The sequence below is a fragment of the Periplaneta americana genome, chromosome 13, assembly GCF_040183065.1.
Source record: "Periplaneta americana isolate PAMFEO1 chromosome 13, P.americana_PAMFEO1_priV1, whole genome shotgun sequence".
Taxonomy (NCBI): domain Eukaryota; kingdom Metazoa; phylum Arthropoda; class Insecta; order Blattodea; family Blattidae; genus Periplaneta; species Periplaneta americana.
The window spans coordinates 52,981,249-53,000,802 of NC_091129.1; the positions used below are offsets into that span (position 1 = coordinate 52,981,249).

Here is a 19,554-nt window from a genome sequence, read left to right on the forward strand (position 1 = left end):
AACAATAAAATAGCCACCACATTTTGTTTTGAAATGAGAACCTGAAGACGATGTTATGAGTGGTTTGTGTGTTTGTTATTCAATTAAGAAAATAGTGAAAATTTCATCAGAAAACCTAATGTTTTATTTATACCTGTTCTAATGAAATTTTTTACTTATCTTAAATAAATATCATAAACACACAAAAATAATAACATCCATCTTTAACAATCTTATAATTTGATCAATAAAACCACCAATTTCGCACTTAAATGTTTAAATGTCAAGCTTCACAGCCAGGCCACTAGGAGTGCATCAGTTGTTCTCTGCTTTTGCTCTGCTGTTATAACATGAGCTGTGCAGTTCTATTATTTTGTTGTTCTGTGGTAGGCGACAAAAAATCTGCTACAAATAGGTCTCAAAGTACACATTTAATTAGAAAATGTGGTTAAAAGCGAATTTATTGTAAAATGTTAAGTTCAAATTAATAGGTAGATTAGGTCTGATTTCTATCCTTCACACAATCATCTCCAGTTCTCTTGCATACTCAATAGCTTGCTCTGCTAGCTCACTAGAAGGCAGTGTATCATCTCTTTTCTTCTCTTCAGTGCCAAAATAATAGTAATTATCTCTTCCAAGGGTCCAGTTTTTCTGCAAAGGAAATGAGAAACATTTTCCCATGTTTACAAATTTAAGCTCTGAATTACGACTAATTCAGATAAGGACTATTAAAGATGTGCATCTATCAGCACATATGAACTTTGCAAAGATCTGTGTTTAAAATTCAGTAGAAATTTGCCAGATGATGACACGTATCATAAGCATTATATATAATTATAACAGCATATAGGACAATTAACTAATCTGAGTAGAATCATGAAATGCAATATACAGTGAGATCATGAGGAGAGTAACTCTCACAGTTTTCCTAGCAATCACCAATCAGTGCATATGTAACTGTTGCAAACTTTATACAAGAATTTTACCTAAGACGTAGAATAACAAAATCCACTCATGTCCGCCTGCAAAAACCAAATAAGGCCTCCACAGAAAAAAACTTGGGGAATTTTTTAATAAACCTTTTATAGGTTGTGCAGTTTCACTAAACGAAGTCCAGAGAGGGAGGGGGGATTAGGAAAGAGGACTCTTCATGTAACTCAGTAGTGAACGAATGTATGAGTCTCTCAAATGTGTAGGACATGTTGTTGTATTTGGACTTTGAGAACTTCTCTTATGACTACAGTGTGGTCCAAATCTCCTGACGTTCGAGGCGTGTTTACTTGTACGACAATAGCCAGTAGCAACAGTGCTGCATTACCACATATGGATATTTGTTGACGCTGCTTGTAAAAATAATATGTGTGCTCAGACAAGTTCTTCGTGACAGGGTGTCTACGTATGATTAGGTTGAATGACATTGTTTTTCTGAATATATAGAAACAAAAATCTCATTTCTACGCCAAGTAGTTTGCATTTTATGTGTCTTAATCGCGTCCAGCTCATTCATGGTTTTCTACAGCTGCATGCCGATAAGATAGCTTTTGAAGCATTAAGACAACTGAAAACAGTATCAAATCAGCAACATAAACATTAGATAAAAGTAATTATGAAGTGAATGCCAAAAATGCCAGCTCGATTTCTGTTTGCATGTGTGGAGGTATTTGACGTGCTTTGTGTCTGTCAGTGAAATAAATAATTCGTTTGTAATAAACATTTTTTATATATTCTTATCAGTTGATTACTTTATTTGTTTATTAGTAGTATGAAATTCAATTATGCCATTCAGCAATGCCAGTACTAGTGAAAGTAATAGATAAATTATATAGTGGATATAGTAACAAAGTTCGGAAAATTATATTTACAATTTCTTCAGAAAATATTCGTCCGAAGAAAACCATAAAAATATTAACTTTTCTAGGTGTCAATAACTAACTGCCGAGGACTGTTCAATAAATGTATCAACTGTGTCACGTTTATGCAGAGAAGTGCAAAAAGCAGAAACACAGGGTGCTAAGAAATTATTTGTCTTGCCTAGAAAACACATTACTATACATAAAAGAGTGACGAATTTAAATGAAAACACATCAATGACTTTTCCCCTGGAATTGCAAACATCAATTTAAAGGTATGATTTCTTAAGAACATTATTTATTATTGTATGAATAAATTATTTATTATTGTGTTGCACTCTTTTCTTATTGAGAAAAGAACCTGTTTTCAACACATCCCTCCCGCCAGACGAGTTTGGTAGAGCACATATCACTCGCTCTGTAGGTTTGACAACATCGGGCTTGCACGTTATTGGCTCTTGTGAAACTTCAGGAAATTTGGACTCTACTGTAATTTTAAGCATAATACTTATATATGGCACATACAATATGAAACAAGGACATACAAGTTGAAAGTAAAGAATGAGAAACATTTGACTGCTCCCATTCAGTTTGTATTGGTGTGTTTATGTCAAGAAGCAATTCTTGCTATTGGCAGAAAATGTTAGACCTGACAAATTCATGCTCTCAATTGAAGCTTGATAATAATTGCTTGTCACATACACGTATTTTGGATCAAATTGACTGTTTTAAGAGAGTAGATAAAGCAGGAAAGATGGTCGCCCAGGCCAGCCTCTCACATGAATTATTAAATGTAACATTTAAAAAGAGAATAAGGTGATTTGGAAAGATATAAGATTGTGTTTTCAAGCAGTGACTCAGAGAGGAAAGTGGTCAATAGATTCTGACAGAAGAAAAAAAATTATGCAATAAGAGACTGTGTTTGAACCTTTTCTAATGAAATGAAAACGAAATAGAACTGATGAAATCAATAAATACTTATGATATAACTTGGATTTTCACCTATGATCAAGATTTTTTTCAGTTTCACCAAAAACTTGATGTTAACACATTGCTCACTTCTCAAATCTGACATTTTCCTCCTGATGGTATAGAATAGAGCAATCAAGTTCATACTTACCACACTATGATGTATTAGAATTAGTTACATGGCTCTGCACCCAATTTTCCTTCCTCACTCTGTACTTTTGAGTTCTAGAATCAGTCGCATTTTTTTTTTTTTTGTAAATATTATGCTTCGGATTAACCACATGAGAAGTTTTCAAGGCACAAAAACATAGACAGTTTATGAACTCTCCGCAAGGTCACTGAAACAAATGCTTTTGCTCCATTTAATGCGATAATACTGTCGAGTTGCCATGTAATGTAAACAACACCTTATAACAAGGTAAGTCAAATTCTAGAACTGTCTCTGCCCATATTTCACAAAACATACCACAGTCGTTGTGTTTGTAACAAGTTTAGCAGAATACTGAATAGTACCTACTTAAGAAATATGGATTTTTCGAAAGGAAATGCCTAACAAAAGAAAATCTCCGTCTCTGAATGAGTGTGTTTCTGGCAAAATTACCTAGAACCAATTATCATTGAACTTCCCTGTTTAATCGACATTATATATCTAAAAGGCCTGTGAGATAGCAGCAGCAGCATCACATCACATCACATTCTCTAACTCTGAATTGAAATCAGATTCTATCATTATTTCAAATGTTCTAAATACTTCTACAAGATCGCTAAAACTAACAGGAGAAAGAAAACGAAATTGAGGGAAAAGTAATGAATATCCAGAAACGTGCAAAAATCTACAGCCAGACATGAAAGAAAGACTTATTACTAGAGCCTGGATGTTTGGCATAATGCCTTTTTTACTGAGTAGAAGTAAATCATTATTTGCATAGATATAAATGTGATTTGGAGTAAATCAAAGTGATAGGACGAATTTTTATTTTGCCTATTTTGTCTTTTTAAGGTGTTTCTTACTAATAAATGTCTTTTTTTGTCACTTTAAAGTAACATTTCTTGTTTATTTGCAATTTTATAATTAATTGTAATGTAATGTGTATGAAATTTAAATATTTGAAACAATAACTAACTTTACTAACAATAGTAATAAAAGTAATTTATTTCGGTGCTTAATCTACTAATATAATGCTGCTTTAACACTATTGGTGTAATATGAATAATGATCGACAATTCACAGTTACAAATATAATATTGTAATGTCTTCACGATACCAACAATCAGCTTCATAATTTTAAATATTAAGCTCGTTCTCATAGAAGTTGTCACATAGCATTTCCAATTAAGTGTTCGCGTAGGCTTCCGCGGCTGGTGTACATGGAGTGTGGATAAGCTTCAGGGCTTCTACCGCGTTGTCTTGGTGTTAGTGGCTGACGTTTTGACCGCTGTGTTGTGGTCATCTTCAGACCAGTTGTTGGAAAGGAAATAGTCTGCGAGCTCATATATATATATATATATATAGTAGTCTCAATGGGGGGAGTACTTGCGGTGATAGGTCGTAGGTTCTCCTTCTGGCATCTGATTGGTCCTACGTTGTCCAATCCGGTTGAGGTCTGTATGAAGGTGAGTATTCATATTAAATACTGGCCCTCATGAGGTCCAAAAGAGTGACCTTGATACCGTGCCCAATGTCCGGATGAAGGGGGGGTGAAGATGACTACAACAGCGGTCGAAACGTCAGCCACTAACACCAGACAACGCGGTAGAAGCCCTGAAGCTTATCCACACTCCAGCATTTCCACTTGTTTGCTTTCATATTTTCAAATCTTACTGTTACAAATGTGTTACACGTGTTTATTATTGTAGGAGAAAGAAATTTGAGGAGGAACAGTTGGTTATTGTCGGCTGATAGAAGTTATAAAATCAGTTAGCTAGAATGCCTAAATTCAGTAAACTATTGAAAAGTAAACTTCATGCTTACATTAGTGAATTTGGTGCCCAGGTGTTTTCAACCAATGGAACAGTTTTGTTATGTGTTTTGTGAAAAGTCAGTAAATCACGAAAAAAAGTCTTTTATAAGTCAACACGTGTCACCTACGAAGTAAATATGTGAATTATGTTGATATAATTTTAATTTATTGCTAAAATATATTATGCCTTTTTCAAAGATTGTGCCTTTTATTTTAAGTTTTTATTGCCTTTTTTGCCTGTCCATTTTAACTGTTATAAATGCCTAAACATCTGGGCTCTACTTAGGCCTACCTATCTGAAATACAATCTCAATCAAACTACGCAAATAAAAAGTTGTGCAAAATTATTAACACAACAGCTTCGCATCATTCTAACCAATAAAGCATGAACTCTGAATAAGTGAAGAGAGTAATTACTATGCTTATATGACAGTTTCTACACAAATAAATATATCAAAAGTCAAACTATGACATTTCACGTTTTTGAACAAAAGCCTCTGTATGTAGTCTATAAAACTATACCCACCTTGGCACCATACTCCTTGATTGCTGTTTGATTTGGAAGATTCAGCATTCTTGCAGCCTCATTGAGGGAGATTTTCTCATAAGCTTTTTCCAAGCAGGCAGCAATCTCATCACGTATTGTGTCCAAGAGAATGTCAATAAAGAAATTGTAACTCTCAGCAGGAACATTGCCTTTAGCTAGGAAGATCTGAAAGGAAAAATGTGTGAAAATGAAAATTACATTAATCATTATACATCTTAAAATTATATAGCATAAAGATGTTATAATACGACATGAATCTTAACATTAACTTCTCTACAGTTGTTTTCGGTAATAAAGATTCCATGTTTAGTTTACGAAATGAAAAGAGACGCAAATTTCAAATAAAGATACTACACTACTATAGACGTTCATTTTAATTTTTCTTAGTTGATCACAAATAGTGCGCAATTTCTGGAAAGTATAAAATTGAATTTGAAACCAAAATTAAACACATGTTTCAAAAGTTAATTTTCTTACTGAGGACTGATGAGACATTTACCTTATTGTAACTACCTTCCATGAGATACTGCTCTAGTGACAGAGGATGGCGTATGTACACATTACTCTGTATTTGATCGGCTGGAAGAAGTTCTAATTCTGTGTGGAATTCTGCCACTCGATTTTGTGACAAAAGAAACAATAAATTGAGGCCTAGCAGTTGGTACTTGTATGCAGATTCTGGTAACTGATCCCTGAAATACAAATATAGAAACAATTTATTACTACGTAAAGATTAATTTTTGGTCCTACAGAATGTATCTGGTATGGTAACAATGGTTATTAGAGGAGAAAAATTCGCTCTGGCGCCAGGGATTGAAACTGGGTCCTAGGTTCTATGTACTGAACACTCTAACCACTGAGCTATGCCGAAGTTCAATCCACAGCACCGGATTAAATCCCTCTCCTCCAGTGTTTTCCCCCTTTGTGGCCTTATTCCATGTTCGGCATATATGTTGACATATTATATTAAGTCAATTGCCATTATACAAGGAGCACATTCAATTGAGTGACTTGATGGCCGGGGTTCCACAATACTGTATATGCACTGTTGGGCGAAGAATCTACATAAATTAACTTTTGGTTCTACAGAAAGTATCTGTTATGGCAGACGTGGGCATTTAAAGAGATGCGCCGTACTACTCTGATTGCTGCAACACGCATCACCTGTTAACGTAATACTCAGCGGTGGATCTCGTGAAGTATTGAAACACGGAATGATAAGTAATTAAGCAGGACAAAAAGATACACAGTTTTCTACAAATGTTATTTTTATGAATAATGACAATGAAAGAAAACATATTTTCCAAAACAAATACAAACTTATTTTACAAAAAGCTGAAACATAACTTTATTTCTAATTTAAACAATTACTGTAAAAACCTTATAAAATGATATGAAACGTACAATTCCACAACAGTTAAAAAGTAATGCCATAATCTGAACCTATTTGTTTTGAAAGGGCATCAGTCACTAATCTGCATCCTTTGAAAATAAAATTAAGGAACTAAGGAAAAATAGATTCTTAACAAAATATCAAGCACATTACCAAGAAACAGAAAAGCAACAATTAGGCTATTTTTTAAACTTCTTACTGTAGTTCTTTGTTGTTTTTGTCAATTTATGTCAATTGACTCATGCCCTTAAAAGAAAGGATTCGTTTATTCTTCTTCGTCACGTAAATCAACAAGTGTTTCAAAATTTGGAGTTATGTCAGACATTGCAATTGTGAGCTGATAGAATAAATTTTCGTCTGAAATGCGTGATCTTGATTTGGATTTTACAATGGCCAACTGAGAAAGAAACTGTTCACAAATAAAGGTTGAGCCAAACATAGAAGCAATTTTCATAACAAAACTCCGAAGATGTGAATATTTTACTTTGCAAAGTTGTTTAAGCTTATATACATCTAAACCAGCCATATTTGTGCACTTGCACTTGGGGTTTCGCGGCCAGACGCGCTAACCGTTACTCCACAGATATGGACTACTATTATTACAAAAAATAAAATAAAAAAAATTGCTCCATTAAAACGAGTCTTTTCATAATGTCGCTCAACGTGCTAGTAAAATTTTGTAGCATAATAAGCACCTAACGCTTTCCCCTTCTTCGCAACAAAAGAATTCATTTTCCCATTCTTTGTGGAAATAATATTTTTGGACTTTATTACTTCAGGAGCTTCCTTAGAGAGCGACAATTTTTTTAGTGAAATCCACCGCTGACTGCCAATATAGTACTTCAACCGGTTGGACAAGTACCCCAGCTAGGGGTGTGGAGGGAGGGAGATCATGTCCTTGTGTTCGACTCCGTTTGACATATACTACTGATCCCACGTCTGTGTTATGGTAACAATGGTTATTAGAGGAGAAAAATTCGATTCGGCACCAGGGATCGAAACTGGGTCCTTGGTTCTACATACCAAGCCCTCCAACCACTATAATTTTATTATACACTGATGGTCAATGCTTCAGTTTTTTCTTTCTTGCTCCATAATTTTAAATGTTTATTTTAAGAGTTATAGTCACGACGCTGTTATTCCCGGCTTGACTCCTCCTCTTTGCTTACGTCTTAGGAAGTGAAGGCTCTATAAAGACTAGGTAGATAGTATCGTTCATTTTTGTTCTTTCATTGCCGAGCTACCATACGAGGGATCTATTTGCCACACTGTTAAACATTATCATGTCATAGCTCCTATGAGAATAAATCAAACGCACTGTAATTCAGCTAATAATTGAGCGGCAAATAACGTCGTGTGCTTTCTGCGAACGCGAACGAAAGAGCCAAAATGGCGGACGATTATATTAAGTATTTATCGAGCCTTAAGAAATGAATATCGTCTTCATCAGCGAATCACAAGACATACACATTTAAATGTAGCTGACCTGCAACGTGATTGACTGCCGGAAATTAGAGTGACGGGACTATTGACTGAAGTTCAATCCACTGCACCGGATCGAATCCCTTTCCTCCAGTGTTTTTCCCTTTGTGGCCTTATTCCATGTTCGACATATATGTTGACATATTATATTAAGTCAACTGCCATTACACAAGTACACAAGGAGCACACTCAATTGAGTGATTTGGTGTTAATAACCATTGTTACCATAACAGATACATTCTGTAGGACCAAAAATTAATCTTTATGTAGATTCTTCGTCGAACAGTGCATATACTGTGGAATCCCGACCATGAAGTCACTAAATTGAGTGCATTCCTTGTATAATGGCAGTTGACTTAATATAATATGTCAACATATATGTCGAACATGGAGTAAGGCCACAAAGCACAAAGGGGAAAAATATTGGAGGAAAGGGATTCGATCCAATGCTGTTGATTGAACTTCGGCATAGCTCTGTGGTTAGAGCGCTTGGTACGTAGAACCAAGGACTCGGTTTCGATCCCCAGTGCCGGAGTGAATTTTTCTCCTATAATAACCAATTTATTACTAATGTACGAGTAGTTAACTATGAGCAACAGAACAGAGAAAACGTAAATTTTCTAATCAGATTTAAGTCGAATTACGCACGTCATGGACATCATAACGCCATCGCAGTGCAAAGTGGAACAACTGCACGAACACAACTTAGAAAAGATATATTTATTTAAATTACCTTTCCTTATTATAAGTTATAACATATGTTCAAGTAGGCTATATATTTACACAAATGCTGATACATAACAAATTTGTTCCACACAAATTAGTACATATAAGTTAACCAGGGTTGCCAGATTTGAGGGACATCCTTTTTTCCATCGTATACAGTACTTACGATTTGTCTTAAAGAAAGAGTTGTATGAATATGGGCAGAGTTGACATTTTCATGACTGTACAAAAAAAAAAAAAAAAAAAAAAAAAACAAATATTATTTCTTTAAATGCAGTTGAAAAAAGTAATATGAATCTCAGAATTGCAATTCTAATAAAAACATATTGTAGATACAGGTTTCCAAGTACAAAACAATATTTATCTGGCTGTAAGTTACATCCCGTTTCTCTGGCATCTTCTTGTGGCAATAATATGTTATGTCAAATTAAAGACCTCCCTTGATTAAGGAAGTAGCCAACAAATCTATAATACACGTTTCAAGAGAAAAGAAAATAATTTCAGGGGCATATTTCGTTAGGCCTATATTTACTAGCAGAACCATTTGTGTAATCAAGGATACAAGTTTATTCAACTATTGGATGCATTCATTTATTATAAACGAATGCTTCAAAATTACTTTTACCACCGAATAATTTTCATTAATTTGATGTTACACCCTTTTTCGAGGGAATCTTCAATTATTAATTTAATGACTTAATAGTAGTTTTCTCTCATAGATTTCCCCAAATGTTTATTATTAACTGTAAAGCAGAAATTCCAAAAGATGGCATCATATGTGACAAAATATTTAAATTTCAATGTTTGATTACGATGACATAAAATTTATTGATACCAGTACCTAAAGTCATATTTATTTTGTGTCTTAGCATATTACTGCTTCAAATCCATCATTTAGCATACAGTAGGGTAGATCAGGGTAATTGTAAACAGGGGATAACTGCAGTAGCGGCCGGTGATCGAAATCCTCGGTGAGGCCAGATGCAACTAGTTTAAGTGCCTCCGACAGGAAATGTTTGTTTACGATATTAATTATTATTGTTATTATATTATTAATATCATTATTACTATATTATTATTATTATTACTATTATTAGTCTATTCTTATTACTATCAATGAAAAATAATAATTTCACTCACCAAATAAGCTGTTATGCTCTGAGTTTCAGTGTGATGAAGCATCCCATATTATGTGTTGAAATTCCCCTTTCTTTCTTTTCTTTTTATTTTTTTTCCTTTGACAGCAACAAACAAGGCCAAGAGAAGTTTATTTTGCATCACATTATCACATAACCATATATGTTGCCCATACTAGGATGCAATAGAAACTCGCGTTTTAAGATTATGTGTCAGAAAAATGATCAGCGATGTCGTAGGTATCTCGGTAGTCTCTCTCTTTATTTAAAACTTCCTTTCTTTCAGTATTATTTCTTCTCGAAAAAGGATACTCTAACTATGAATTAACTGCACCAGCATTATTTCTCTCATTTGTTCCTGTTTATATTTTCCCAAAATACATAAAAACATTGGCCCAGATTCACTACTGTACTACGAAGTACAATAGTAGAACACCCTCACTTATGTCATAAACTGAGACATAAGGGGAAAGAATCGAGTGGGTCTCTGCCTCCCAAAGAGCTGGAATTTTGTTATTTATGGCCTAGTTAGGAAGACAAGTCACCACTGCTATTCCCACCACGTTCCCACCCCACTCTACCCTTGAGGCCGGCCCATGGATGGGACAAGTGAAACCTGACCAGGCCAGCCGAATTGTGCCTCGCTACAACGTTTTAAGCGTAAACTCAAAGCCCGCGAAAGGATATTAAATGCATTAAGCCAGACCCGGCACGAGTGATTCTGGCATCAGGAACAAATTTTACTGCAAAACAGGTCTATATACATCACAAGCCAGACCCGGCATGAGCGATCCCGGCCTCAGGAACAAATTTTACTGCAAAACAGGTCTATATACATCAAAGTTTTCAAATGCTTCTACAGCGATATATGCTTCAATCAAATAACTAATACATTATATAAAAACACAAAATTTGATTTCAGTTAAGCCAAGTGACTGAGGCCCGGCCTCACTTGCCTCAGTCAATCAGCCGCCACTGGATAACTATAAACAAATGCTGTGAGAAATACAAAACTGCCAATATAAACATTTTAATTCGGAGAATATTTAAATTAACATGTTGGCTAACCTACAAAGCAGTTTGGCGCCAAGTAGGAGTAACTGCTTAGTTGTGAACGAATGTTTTGTAAATGAGTCTACAAAAAAAAAAGTTGAGAAAGAATTTTGCTTCACCTTTATTTTTGGCATTGTAAGTAAACGTACAGTGCTATTTTTTAAGAATATGTTGTTTTTATGAGTAATGTATAGTCGTTAACATTTATTACAATGGTTTTGAGATCTCCCATAACCTCAGTTCATTAAACTATGACGTGTTTACATTTGCCCCATAGTTTTAATTGCTTGGTGTAATTGTAAACAAGTTTTACTATGGTTACATTTTGTACTTTTCAGTAATCAAAGAGACCCCCATCCAACTACAATGTAGAGGATTTAGAGAGGGTTGTCACAGATGTGAAAAATGGTAACTATAATTATCGTGAAGCTCAGGAGAGGGACGGAGTTCCTATACCCATCATATATCATAGGTTAAAGGGACGAAATGTACTAGTGACCAAAATTGGAGTTCGAACCAGTAAGTTACAGCTCTTTCTTCTGAAACAGAACAAAAAATGTTCATTGTCTCTTATAGCCCGTGCGAAAATTGGTGTTTACAATTACCCCCCTCTCAAAGGGGTAAATTTTATTTTACTTGATTATTTAACGGCGCTGTATCAACTACGAGGTTATTTAGCGTCGATGGGATTGATGATAGCAAGATGATATTTAGTGAAATGAGACCGAGGATTCACCATAGATTACCTGACACAATGGAGTAAATGTAAACAGGTGGGGTAAATGTAAACTAGCAATTAAAAGATGAAAAAAGTCAACCTTATTATTTTAAACCCATTTTCAGGGAAAAGAAAGATCTAAAAATAACAATGTTTCTTTGTCATGCTTAATGTTACTGAGGGTTGTGTAATGTTGAAATATATTTGAAATCAGTGAAAAGTGTTTACAATTACCCTGGTCTACCCTATACATTTTCAGACTTTATATAGGCCTACATATTTATCACTGGACTTTAGCATTTTCAACAAGCTTTTTTCCATTCTCTGTGCCATGCATTTCTGATGAACGTCTCATTTAAATGTTTGCAAATATCATATTCACCACTGGATTCACTGTCACAAACCTTACACTTGCCAAAATATTCGTTTTTTCCAATGTGCAAACCTACTTTATTAAGAAAATTAATTTAAATTTAATGTAATTATTTAGAACTAGAAGAAAAAAGTTAACAGGTAACGATAAAATTATAAGTGATGTTAGTTTTCTAATGGAGGGCCGTTTTGCTCCTGCCTCGAATCGAAGCTGGACTCGTAATTTTTATATGAAAATTGGGGCATTCCCCGCCAAATCGGGACATCTGGCAATCCTGCATTAATCTATTTTTCATAACTTTCTAATCGATATAGGAAACCGAGGTAGTTAATCTACATAGGTTAATTAATCACAATTCTTTCGAAACATATTTCTGATATTGACAAATTATATTATCACATATCCTCAAAATTAAGTAAAGATGGTAATTGAAGCGTCATTACTACACATAACTTAACCTAAAAATAATCGTTCAAAAAGTCTTATATACGGCACATTTCTTCTCTTAACCATGTATTCACATGCCAATTAAATTTTTAATAAGCAGTACCGAACTATTTGCTTTTGAACTTACCTGTAATCGAGATAGTAGCACTTCAACTGGGCCATGTACCGTTCAAATGACGGAATATCTTTCACTGCTATGCTCCATTGTGCTCCAATTTCCAAGATATCTCCTACACAGAAAACATAATACGCTCATTAATGTGTGTTATCAACCAAACTGATTATCTTATTAAGGTATAACTACTACATTGGTACTGTAAGATCTCTTATGGTTTAATTATAAGTAGGCCTACTTACCAGACAACTGAAAATTTTGTACAATCCAGATACTGTTTAGTTTACAGTAATAAAAATACACAACATACACTTAACTAAACAACAACTTTAAATATACACGTCCGAAATTTTATAATAAACTCAGTGCACTCTGCGATCCATGTAACTGCCTTTAAAAACGTCCTTACAGAATCCGGTGAAAGAGGTTATTTACAGTTATCACGGAGAAAAATAACAACAAACAACTCACTTGCTATCAGCAGTTCTTGCTGTGGTGCTGTTGCATTTGACGTTGGTAAGAACATCAAGTTTGTAAGTCCCACCTGTAAATTAGTTTCCAATACGTAATTAACATGACAGATTGTCGCACTTAAGCCTACGTATTAGCAAGTTTCAAAATGCATACAAATAGTTATTTTATCATTTATCTTTCCAAAATAATGTTAATCAAACCTTCAGTTTCGTTAATAATTCTCCACATTTCTCTAATTTTGGAGGTTTCTTCGTCCATTCTGCTTTCAGTTGCTGGTACAATGATACAACATCTTTCAAAGCGGCCATGACGATCACGACTGTAGTGATGGGTAGCAGCGTTGCCAACCTGAACACTAGCGATTCGGCTACAAACATCCCGAAATTCAGCTACAAAGACTGAAATTAAGCTACGCTCAAAACTTGAAGAATTTGCGTATGTGTTGTTCAATGTGCTGCGTTTAACGATTGTTTCATTGCCCGTTATATTAATTTAATAAAAATAATTCGAAAGAGCTACGAATACAATTATTATTATTATTATTATTATTATTATTATTATTATTATTATTATTATTATTATTATTATTATTATTATTATTATTATTATTATTATTATTAATGGGGTTATTAATGTTAATATATATAATAATCATTATTATTTCTTACAAACCGAAAATTCAATACATGGGCCTAAGCATCAACACACTTCTATAGGTTTGGTAAAGCGTTGCTCAACCCAATCTACAAACCATGCACCAATATAAAACAGGGAAAGTATCTCACCTAATGAAATCTAGTCGATCCTTCTGATAACACTAGCTAAAATTTTAACTGTAAATATGTACCTATAAATACATAGACAAATATGTATAAACACATGGACACTGTGTTTTGGACAAAGTGTCGCAGCAATTGGACAATGAGATAGATATGCGTGGGAAGGGCCAGTTTTTTAAATCTAGTTTCTTTTTATTTGAAGTCGGAGTACGGTTAATTTTGCGGAGTAGGCGACCCCTAATAAAAACTCTGCTGTGTGCCGGGAAGTTCACAAACAGAGGAACTGTTAGGTTACTGGTTTACTTTTGTTGGGTAGGCGACCCCTAATAAACCGCCTGACGGTGTCTGCAAATTCACGAGTAAAGAAATTGTGAGTTAGGAAATAGGCGCTATTCACATAATAAGATAATAAAACTGAAAGTAGCATGCTATCCTTGCCATAAATGCGGGTCGCATTGTTCAGAATTCAGTCTGTGACACAAAGTTTCTACCGGTATGTTTTCATAATTTTAATGACGAAGTGAGGAAATTCTGGTCGGTATTAGTATGACAAAATAAATTTGTTAAAAGAAAGTGTTTACACATAAAATTTAAGTATTCACAGATGGTCGCTCCATCGAATCTCAATTCGGCTACATTTTGACATTCGGCTACGACCATTCTGCTACAAGCTACATGACTAAAAATTAAGCTACGTTTAGCCGAATTCGGCCACGGTTGGCAACGCTGATGGGTAGTTCGCGAACGATTAGTTCGAATTGAACTAATCGTTCAAGTGAACTAGATGAACTAGTTCGAAATTTTTATGTAAGTCGTTCGCGAACTAGATGAGTCGTATCTGTGGAAGTCGTTCGCGAACTAGATAGAGAAAAAGCAATGCATTGTGGGAACTGGGAAGCCATTCCCATAACGAGAGGAGTGTTGGGCCGTGTTTCACAACACGCTAATAATGTTACTTCTTTAGACCCATAAAAATACTAAATTCGGTGTTTCATAAATATTATGCACAACTTATAAAATGCGGATTCTGTTTGAGGTTAAGAGCACATGAACTTGAGTGGTTCAGTCTGGTTACGTTGTGTTTGTATCCTTCGTAGCCAATATTAAGAAATGGTTTGAGGTTAAGTCTGACAAGCATTAAGCGATACTGCCCCTTTATAAAATTTTATTACAATATCGAATCTATTATCTGTTTCACTATTTCACGTTGATCATAATGCTCTCCATATTGCATCCGCAAATACATTATTTACTTGTATTCAATTTATTGAAGTAAATAGTAGGATTCAGGATCTAACCATTGCAACACACATTCTTAATTTCTACACTCAGAATCGCTACCAGTTACGTACATTTTCCTTTAAATGTTAATTGAAATTCTCTTTAAAAGTAAAGTAACTGTAATAGTTTCCGGAATTTTTTAGATCGATACTGTGTACGAATAATTAGCATGTTCGAACTCTACCACTGCACTGGGGTCCCGAATTCGCAACTCGAAACTTCATGTTGAACACAAGTCAATGAATGGATTTTCATGTCCTAAATTTCATTCGATCTATTTTTCGAATGTAATATCTGTCATATAGAGTATCCTCGCTTCATCGGCGCCGTTAGCTATATTATTTTGGGAGGGGGGGGCTTTTATTATTATTATTATTATTATTATTATTATTATTATTATTAAGGAATTTGAGAGTTGGGTTTAGATTATACAGTTTACAGTTCTATAATATTTCTTTTCTTTCAAGCTTTCATTTTACCGTAGTTTTAATCATACAATCAACGTTTGCAACGTTGATACTGCATTGCTGTTACTTTCTCTCAAAAAAGAGATGTTGTGATAAATAAACACTGACCTACAGTAAGTAATGTAACATCATATTTCCCTAAAATCAGTTATTCTTTAAGAGCAAACAGTTACAGCATAAGTATATATATTTCTCAAAGTTAAAATAATACTGATTTTCCGATTATATCTTTGCGTCAGCTTTCCTCTCCATCTCACGCGAACTAAATGAACTAATCGAACTAAATGATTAACTGCATCAGCTTTTCTCTAACGAACTAAGCCAACTAAATAGTGATGGGTCGCTCATGAGCGAGTCGTTTCGAATGAACGACTCCCGCTCTGGAGCGGCTCTCCGCTCGCTCCTTACAAAAGAGCGAGTCGTTCATTACATTTCGCTCCCTACTCTTGGGAGAGCAAGGCAACTTCGCCTCGCTCTCTTGCTTATGGCTCACTCCCAACGCTCCGCTCCCTCCACAACAGCACAGCGCTCCACAGCTCCTTTACAGCTGTATACAATCCCTGATCACAACGATGCGCAGCACGTCTGTTAGTGTGGTCATGCGCAATGACACAGATTGAGAGGTGCGATGTTTAAATTACACTTCAATACAGACACGTTTAAATAGATCATGTTTGCACATTAGCCGTTTTATATGTAGCATTGTACACTTTCATAATTGCTATTTACTTATTTATACTACTTTAGCAACACTTTCAGAACTGTTTTTAATTGATCTGTTTATACTACATACCGATACTTTACGATCATTACTCGTTCGTAAAATAGCGTAAGTAATGTAAATGGGCTCTGGGATGACATGGAAACTTACCTCACATATTTCTCCTTATCCAAGACCAGCTGGGCAGCTCCTCGGCTTGGCAGATGTGTTTAAAGCAGGCCTACAGTTTTTGTTCACATTGTCATGTCTGCACATTAGTCATAGCACTTTTTACACTTTTGTTAATTTGATTGATCTATTTATACTATTTACACTCGTACACTATTTACATTAGTTCCTATTGTTTATTCCCTCAAATTTGCATTTAGGAACAAAATCTGAGAAACGCGTTTCCCTGTGAGACGATTTCTTTTCTCAGTAACAGTATGCCCTGCTTTCGAGAAAACTCTCTCACACGGAGTGGAAGTCGCAACTACGCACAAGCGCTTCTTCACCAAATTATACAGTGAAGGATATATTTGCCTTCTTTCTGACCACCAAACAAGTGGATTTTCTTTCCTTGGTAACATTGGTTCTTGCAGGAACTTATCAACTTCGATAATGGCAGCCGATTTCGGGTGAGGATTTCTTACGAAACTAGAGACAGTTTCGTCGAATTCGCCCCAGACAATCGATTCCATTTCTGAAATTGGTGGCGGTGGAGAAGTAACATCAGATCTCTGTGATGGTTGGTGTTTTTCACAGAAGGCTATTAGAGCTTGTTTACACTTCTCGAAACACCTTTTGTCCTTAAACCCGTGCGATTTGAAGCGCGGATCTAAAATCGTAGCCTCTGCGAACAGAGCGTTGTCCTCTATGTTCCGGAACCTGGTGTTCAGGGCCTCCGTGATCTTCTCAGCCATCTGCCTGACATCCTCAGCAATCGCAGCGTTGTGGACAAATGAACTGCACCACCGTTTCAGTGACTGGCTAAGCAGTATCACTTTTGAAGCAGTAACTTGCTTCTCGCTGCTCATTTCTTCTGTTGTCACTTTAAATACTTTAAGTACTTCACATAATTGTGTGATCTTATTGACGTCGTCATTCGATATTTGCGGCAGATCCGGGTAATTCAGTGCTACAGTGGAAATTAGGGACCGCTGTACCTCTAAAATCCGTTGAAACATGTCCAAGGTGGAGTTCCACCTCGTAACAACATCCTGCTTCAAACTCAGTACAGGCTCGCCCAATTGTTCCTGCATTTCTTTAAGTTTTGTGGCAGCCTGTGGACTACGTTTAAAGAACTCCACTGTTCTTTTTATTTTAGCTGAAATATCGTGAATGCAGTGAAGGCCACATTGGACAATTAGATTCAAATTGTGGGCGAAACAAGGTATGTGTTTCCAACCCGTCAGCCTTATTGCCGCTACAATATTGGCCGCATTGTCACTCACCACACACACAATCTTTTGTTGAATTCCCCATTCTCGAGTAACGCGTTTCAGCTCTTCTGCCAGGTTTTGTGCAGTGTGCTTGGCGTCATACTTATAACACTCTAACAAGTATGACTCCATCTGCACGTTCTTAATGTAGTGAGCAGTCACTGACAGATAGGACTCATTGTTAATGGAGGTCCAGCCGTCTGTTGTTATGGTAACATACTCTGCAGACTCCAACTGCACTTTAACCTTTTCCTTGGTCATATTATATAACTGAGGAAGAATTACATTGGCAAGTGTTTTCCTTGTGGGGAGTTTATATGCACTGTTTAGTTTCTGAATCAATTTTCTAAATTTTTGGCTCTCAACAATTTGGAAAGGTAAATAATTTTCAACAATTGTTTCCAAAACTAAAAAATCTATTTCTTGGGTCCTTTGATTAGAAAGAGGCTTACGCAAAAATGACCCGATGGAAGTCTGACTGTGGTGTGTTGTTCCTCTCTGCTGCGAAGTAGAGCCACTCTGATGCGAAGTAGAGTTCCTCTGCTGCGAAGTTGAGGAGCCTTCATTGTTTGATGTCTCTGCAGCTGGTGGTGGAGGTGATGGTGGTGGATCGTCTGGGTTTTCGTCTGACGGGAGACTGCCAGGCGTTAAACGTTCTATTGATAACGCATTAGATGGATGCAAATTTCGAACGTGACGGGCTAGATTAAATGTGCTGCCGCTTTTGTACGAAATTTGCTTAGAGCAAAAGTTGCATTTCGCTTTTCCGTCGCCTAAATCTGTAAAAAGTTCCAGATCTCACTTCTTTTTTTCTGCCTCAAAGCCATTGTTAAGCCGCACACTAACTTCACACACTACCGAATATTTCGAATCTCAGAAAATTACTAACATTTTGCTAAGGCCTTGCGGAGGTTTCAGGTTTCACTACTGCCAATATATAAATATATACGCATACCTTTTTTATTATTTATGAAATTATAATGTAATTATTATTGTAGTTTTATATAAAGGAAAGTAAAACCAAAAGTTAATGATTTTAATAATTATTTACTACGTACTATGGGGAACATAAATTATAAACATGTTTAAAAATGTCATGTTAAACTCTAAGAGTTGGTTGCCGTGTCTTTATGACTTTATTTACGAAAACGAAGTGTTGCATTTTGTCCCATGTGTTCAGCAGCTGTGTATTTACTGCACATGTACTCCGCATTCACGGACCGATACAAACGATTGGAATGTGTATTGCAATGGCATCTATTGAGAAGCATGTGTACTATATCATACAGTTAACACCCGCTCTGCAGTTAAGAGAGAAGAGTCGGAGCGGTGCGGTGGTGAAGCGTGGAGTGATCACTAGGAGCGAGCTGGTTGAGAAAGAGGGAGGGCACTGTACCGCTCCGCTCTTTTGAACGACTCTCAATGAACGACTCCTCAAAAGGAGCGGGAGTCAAAGAGCTAGCTCTCATCAATGAACGACTCCGACCCATCTCTACAACTAAATGATTATATACGTCAGTTTTTCTTAGACGAACTAAACGAACTAGATTATTGAACTAATCTCACTATCGAACTAGTTCGCCGCGAACGAATCTGTAAATTGAACTGAATTTCCCATCACTAATTCACGAGACGATAAAAGCGTTGCTTACGAGATTATAC

General features: G+C 35.7%; 2 protein-coding genes across 4 annotated transcripts; both read right to left on the reverse strand.

The window, feature by feature from the left end:
• Positions 1-391: 391 nt before the first annotated feature.
• Rpn12 (regulatory particle non-ATPase 12) lies at positions 392-15,878 on the reverse strand. 3 transcript variants are annotated; one of them, XR_011335523.1, is made up of 7 exons: positions 13,424-13,615; positions 13,221-13,293; positions 12,762-12,864; positions 5,806-5,998; positions 5,286-5,471; positions 2,950-3,136; positions 392-630 (listed from the first exon to the last, which is right to left on the reverse strand). XR_011335523.1 is itself a non-coding variant. In XM_069843204.1 (7 exons), the coding sequence occupies exons 2-7, from the start codon at positions 13,529-13,531 to the stop codon at positions 496-498; spliced, it is 798 nt and encodes a 265-aa protein (XP_069699305.1). In that variant the 5' UTR covers positions 13,532-13,590; positions 15,859-15,878; the 3' UTR covers positions 392-495. The 3 variants fall into 3 exon arrangements, 2 of the variants coding, with proteins under 2 accessions (XP_069699305.1, XP_069699304.1); XM_069843204.1 differs by lacking the exon at positions 2,950-3,136 and adding an exon at positions 15,859-15,878 and having other exon boundaries at positions 13,424-13,590; XM_069843203.1 differs by lacking the exon at positions 2,950-3,136.
• Positions 15,879-16,078: 200 nt separating this feature from the next.
• On the reverse strand, positions 16,079-19,039 carry LOC138711903 (E3 SUMO-protein ligase ZBED1-like). The gene has a single exon (XM_069843202.1). It carries the CDS (start codon positions 18,151-18,153, stop codon positions 16,816-16,818), a length of 1,338 nt encoding a protein of 445 aa, XP_069699303.1. The 5' UTR covers positions 18,154-19,039; the 3' UTR covers positions 16,079-16,815.
• Between the last annotated feature and the right edge of the window lie 515 nt (positions 19,040-19,554).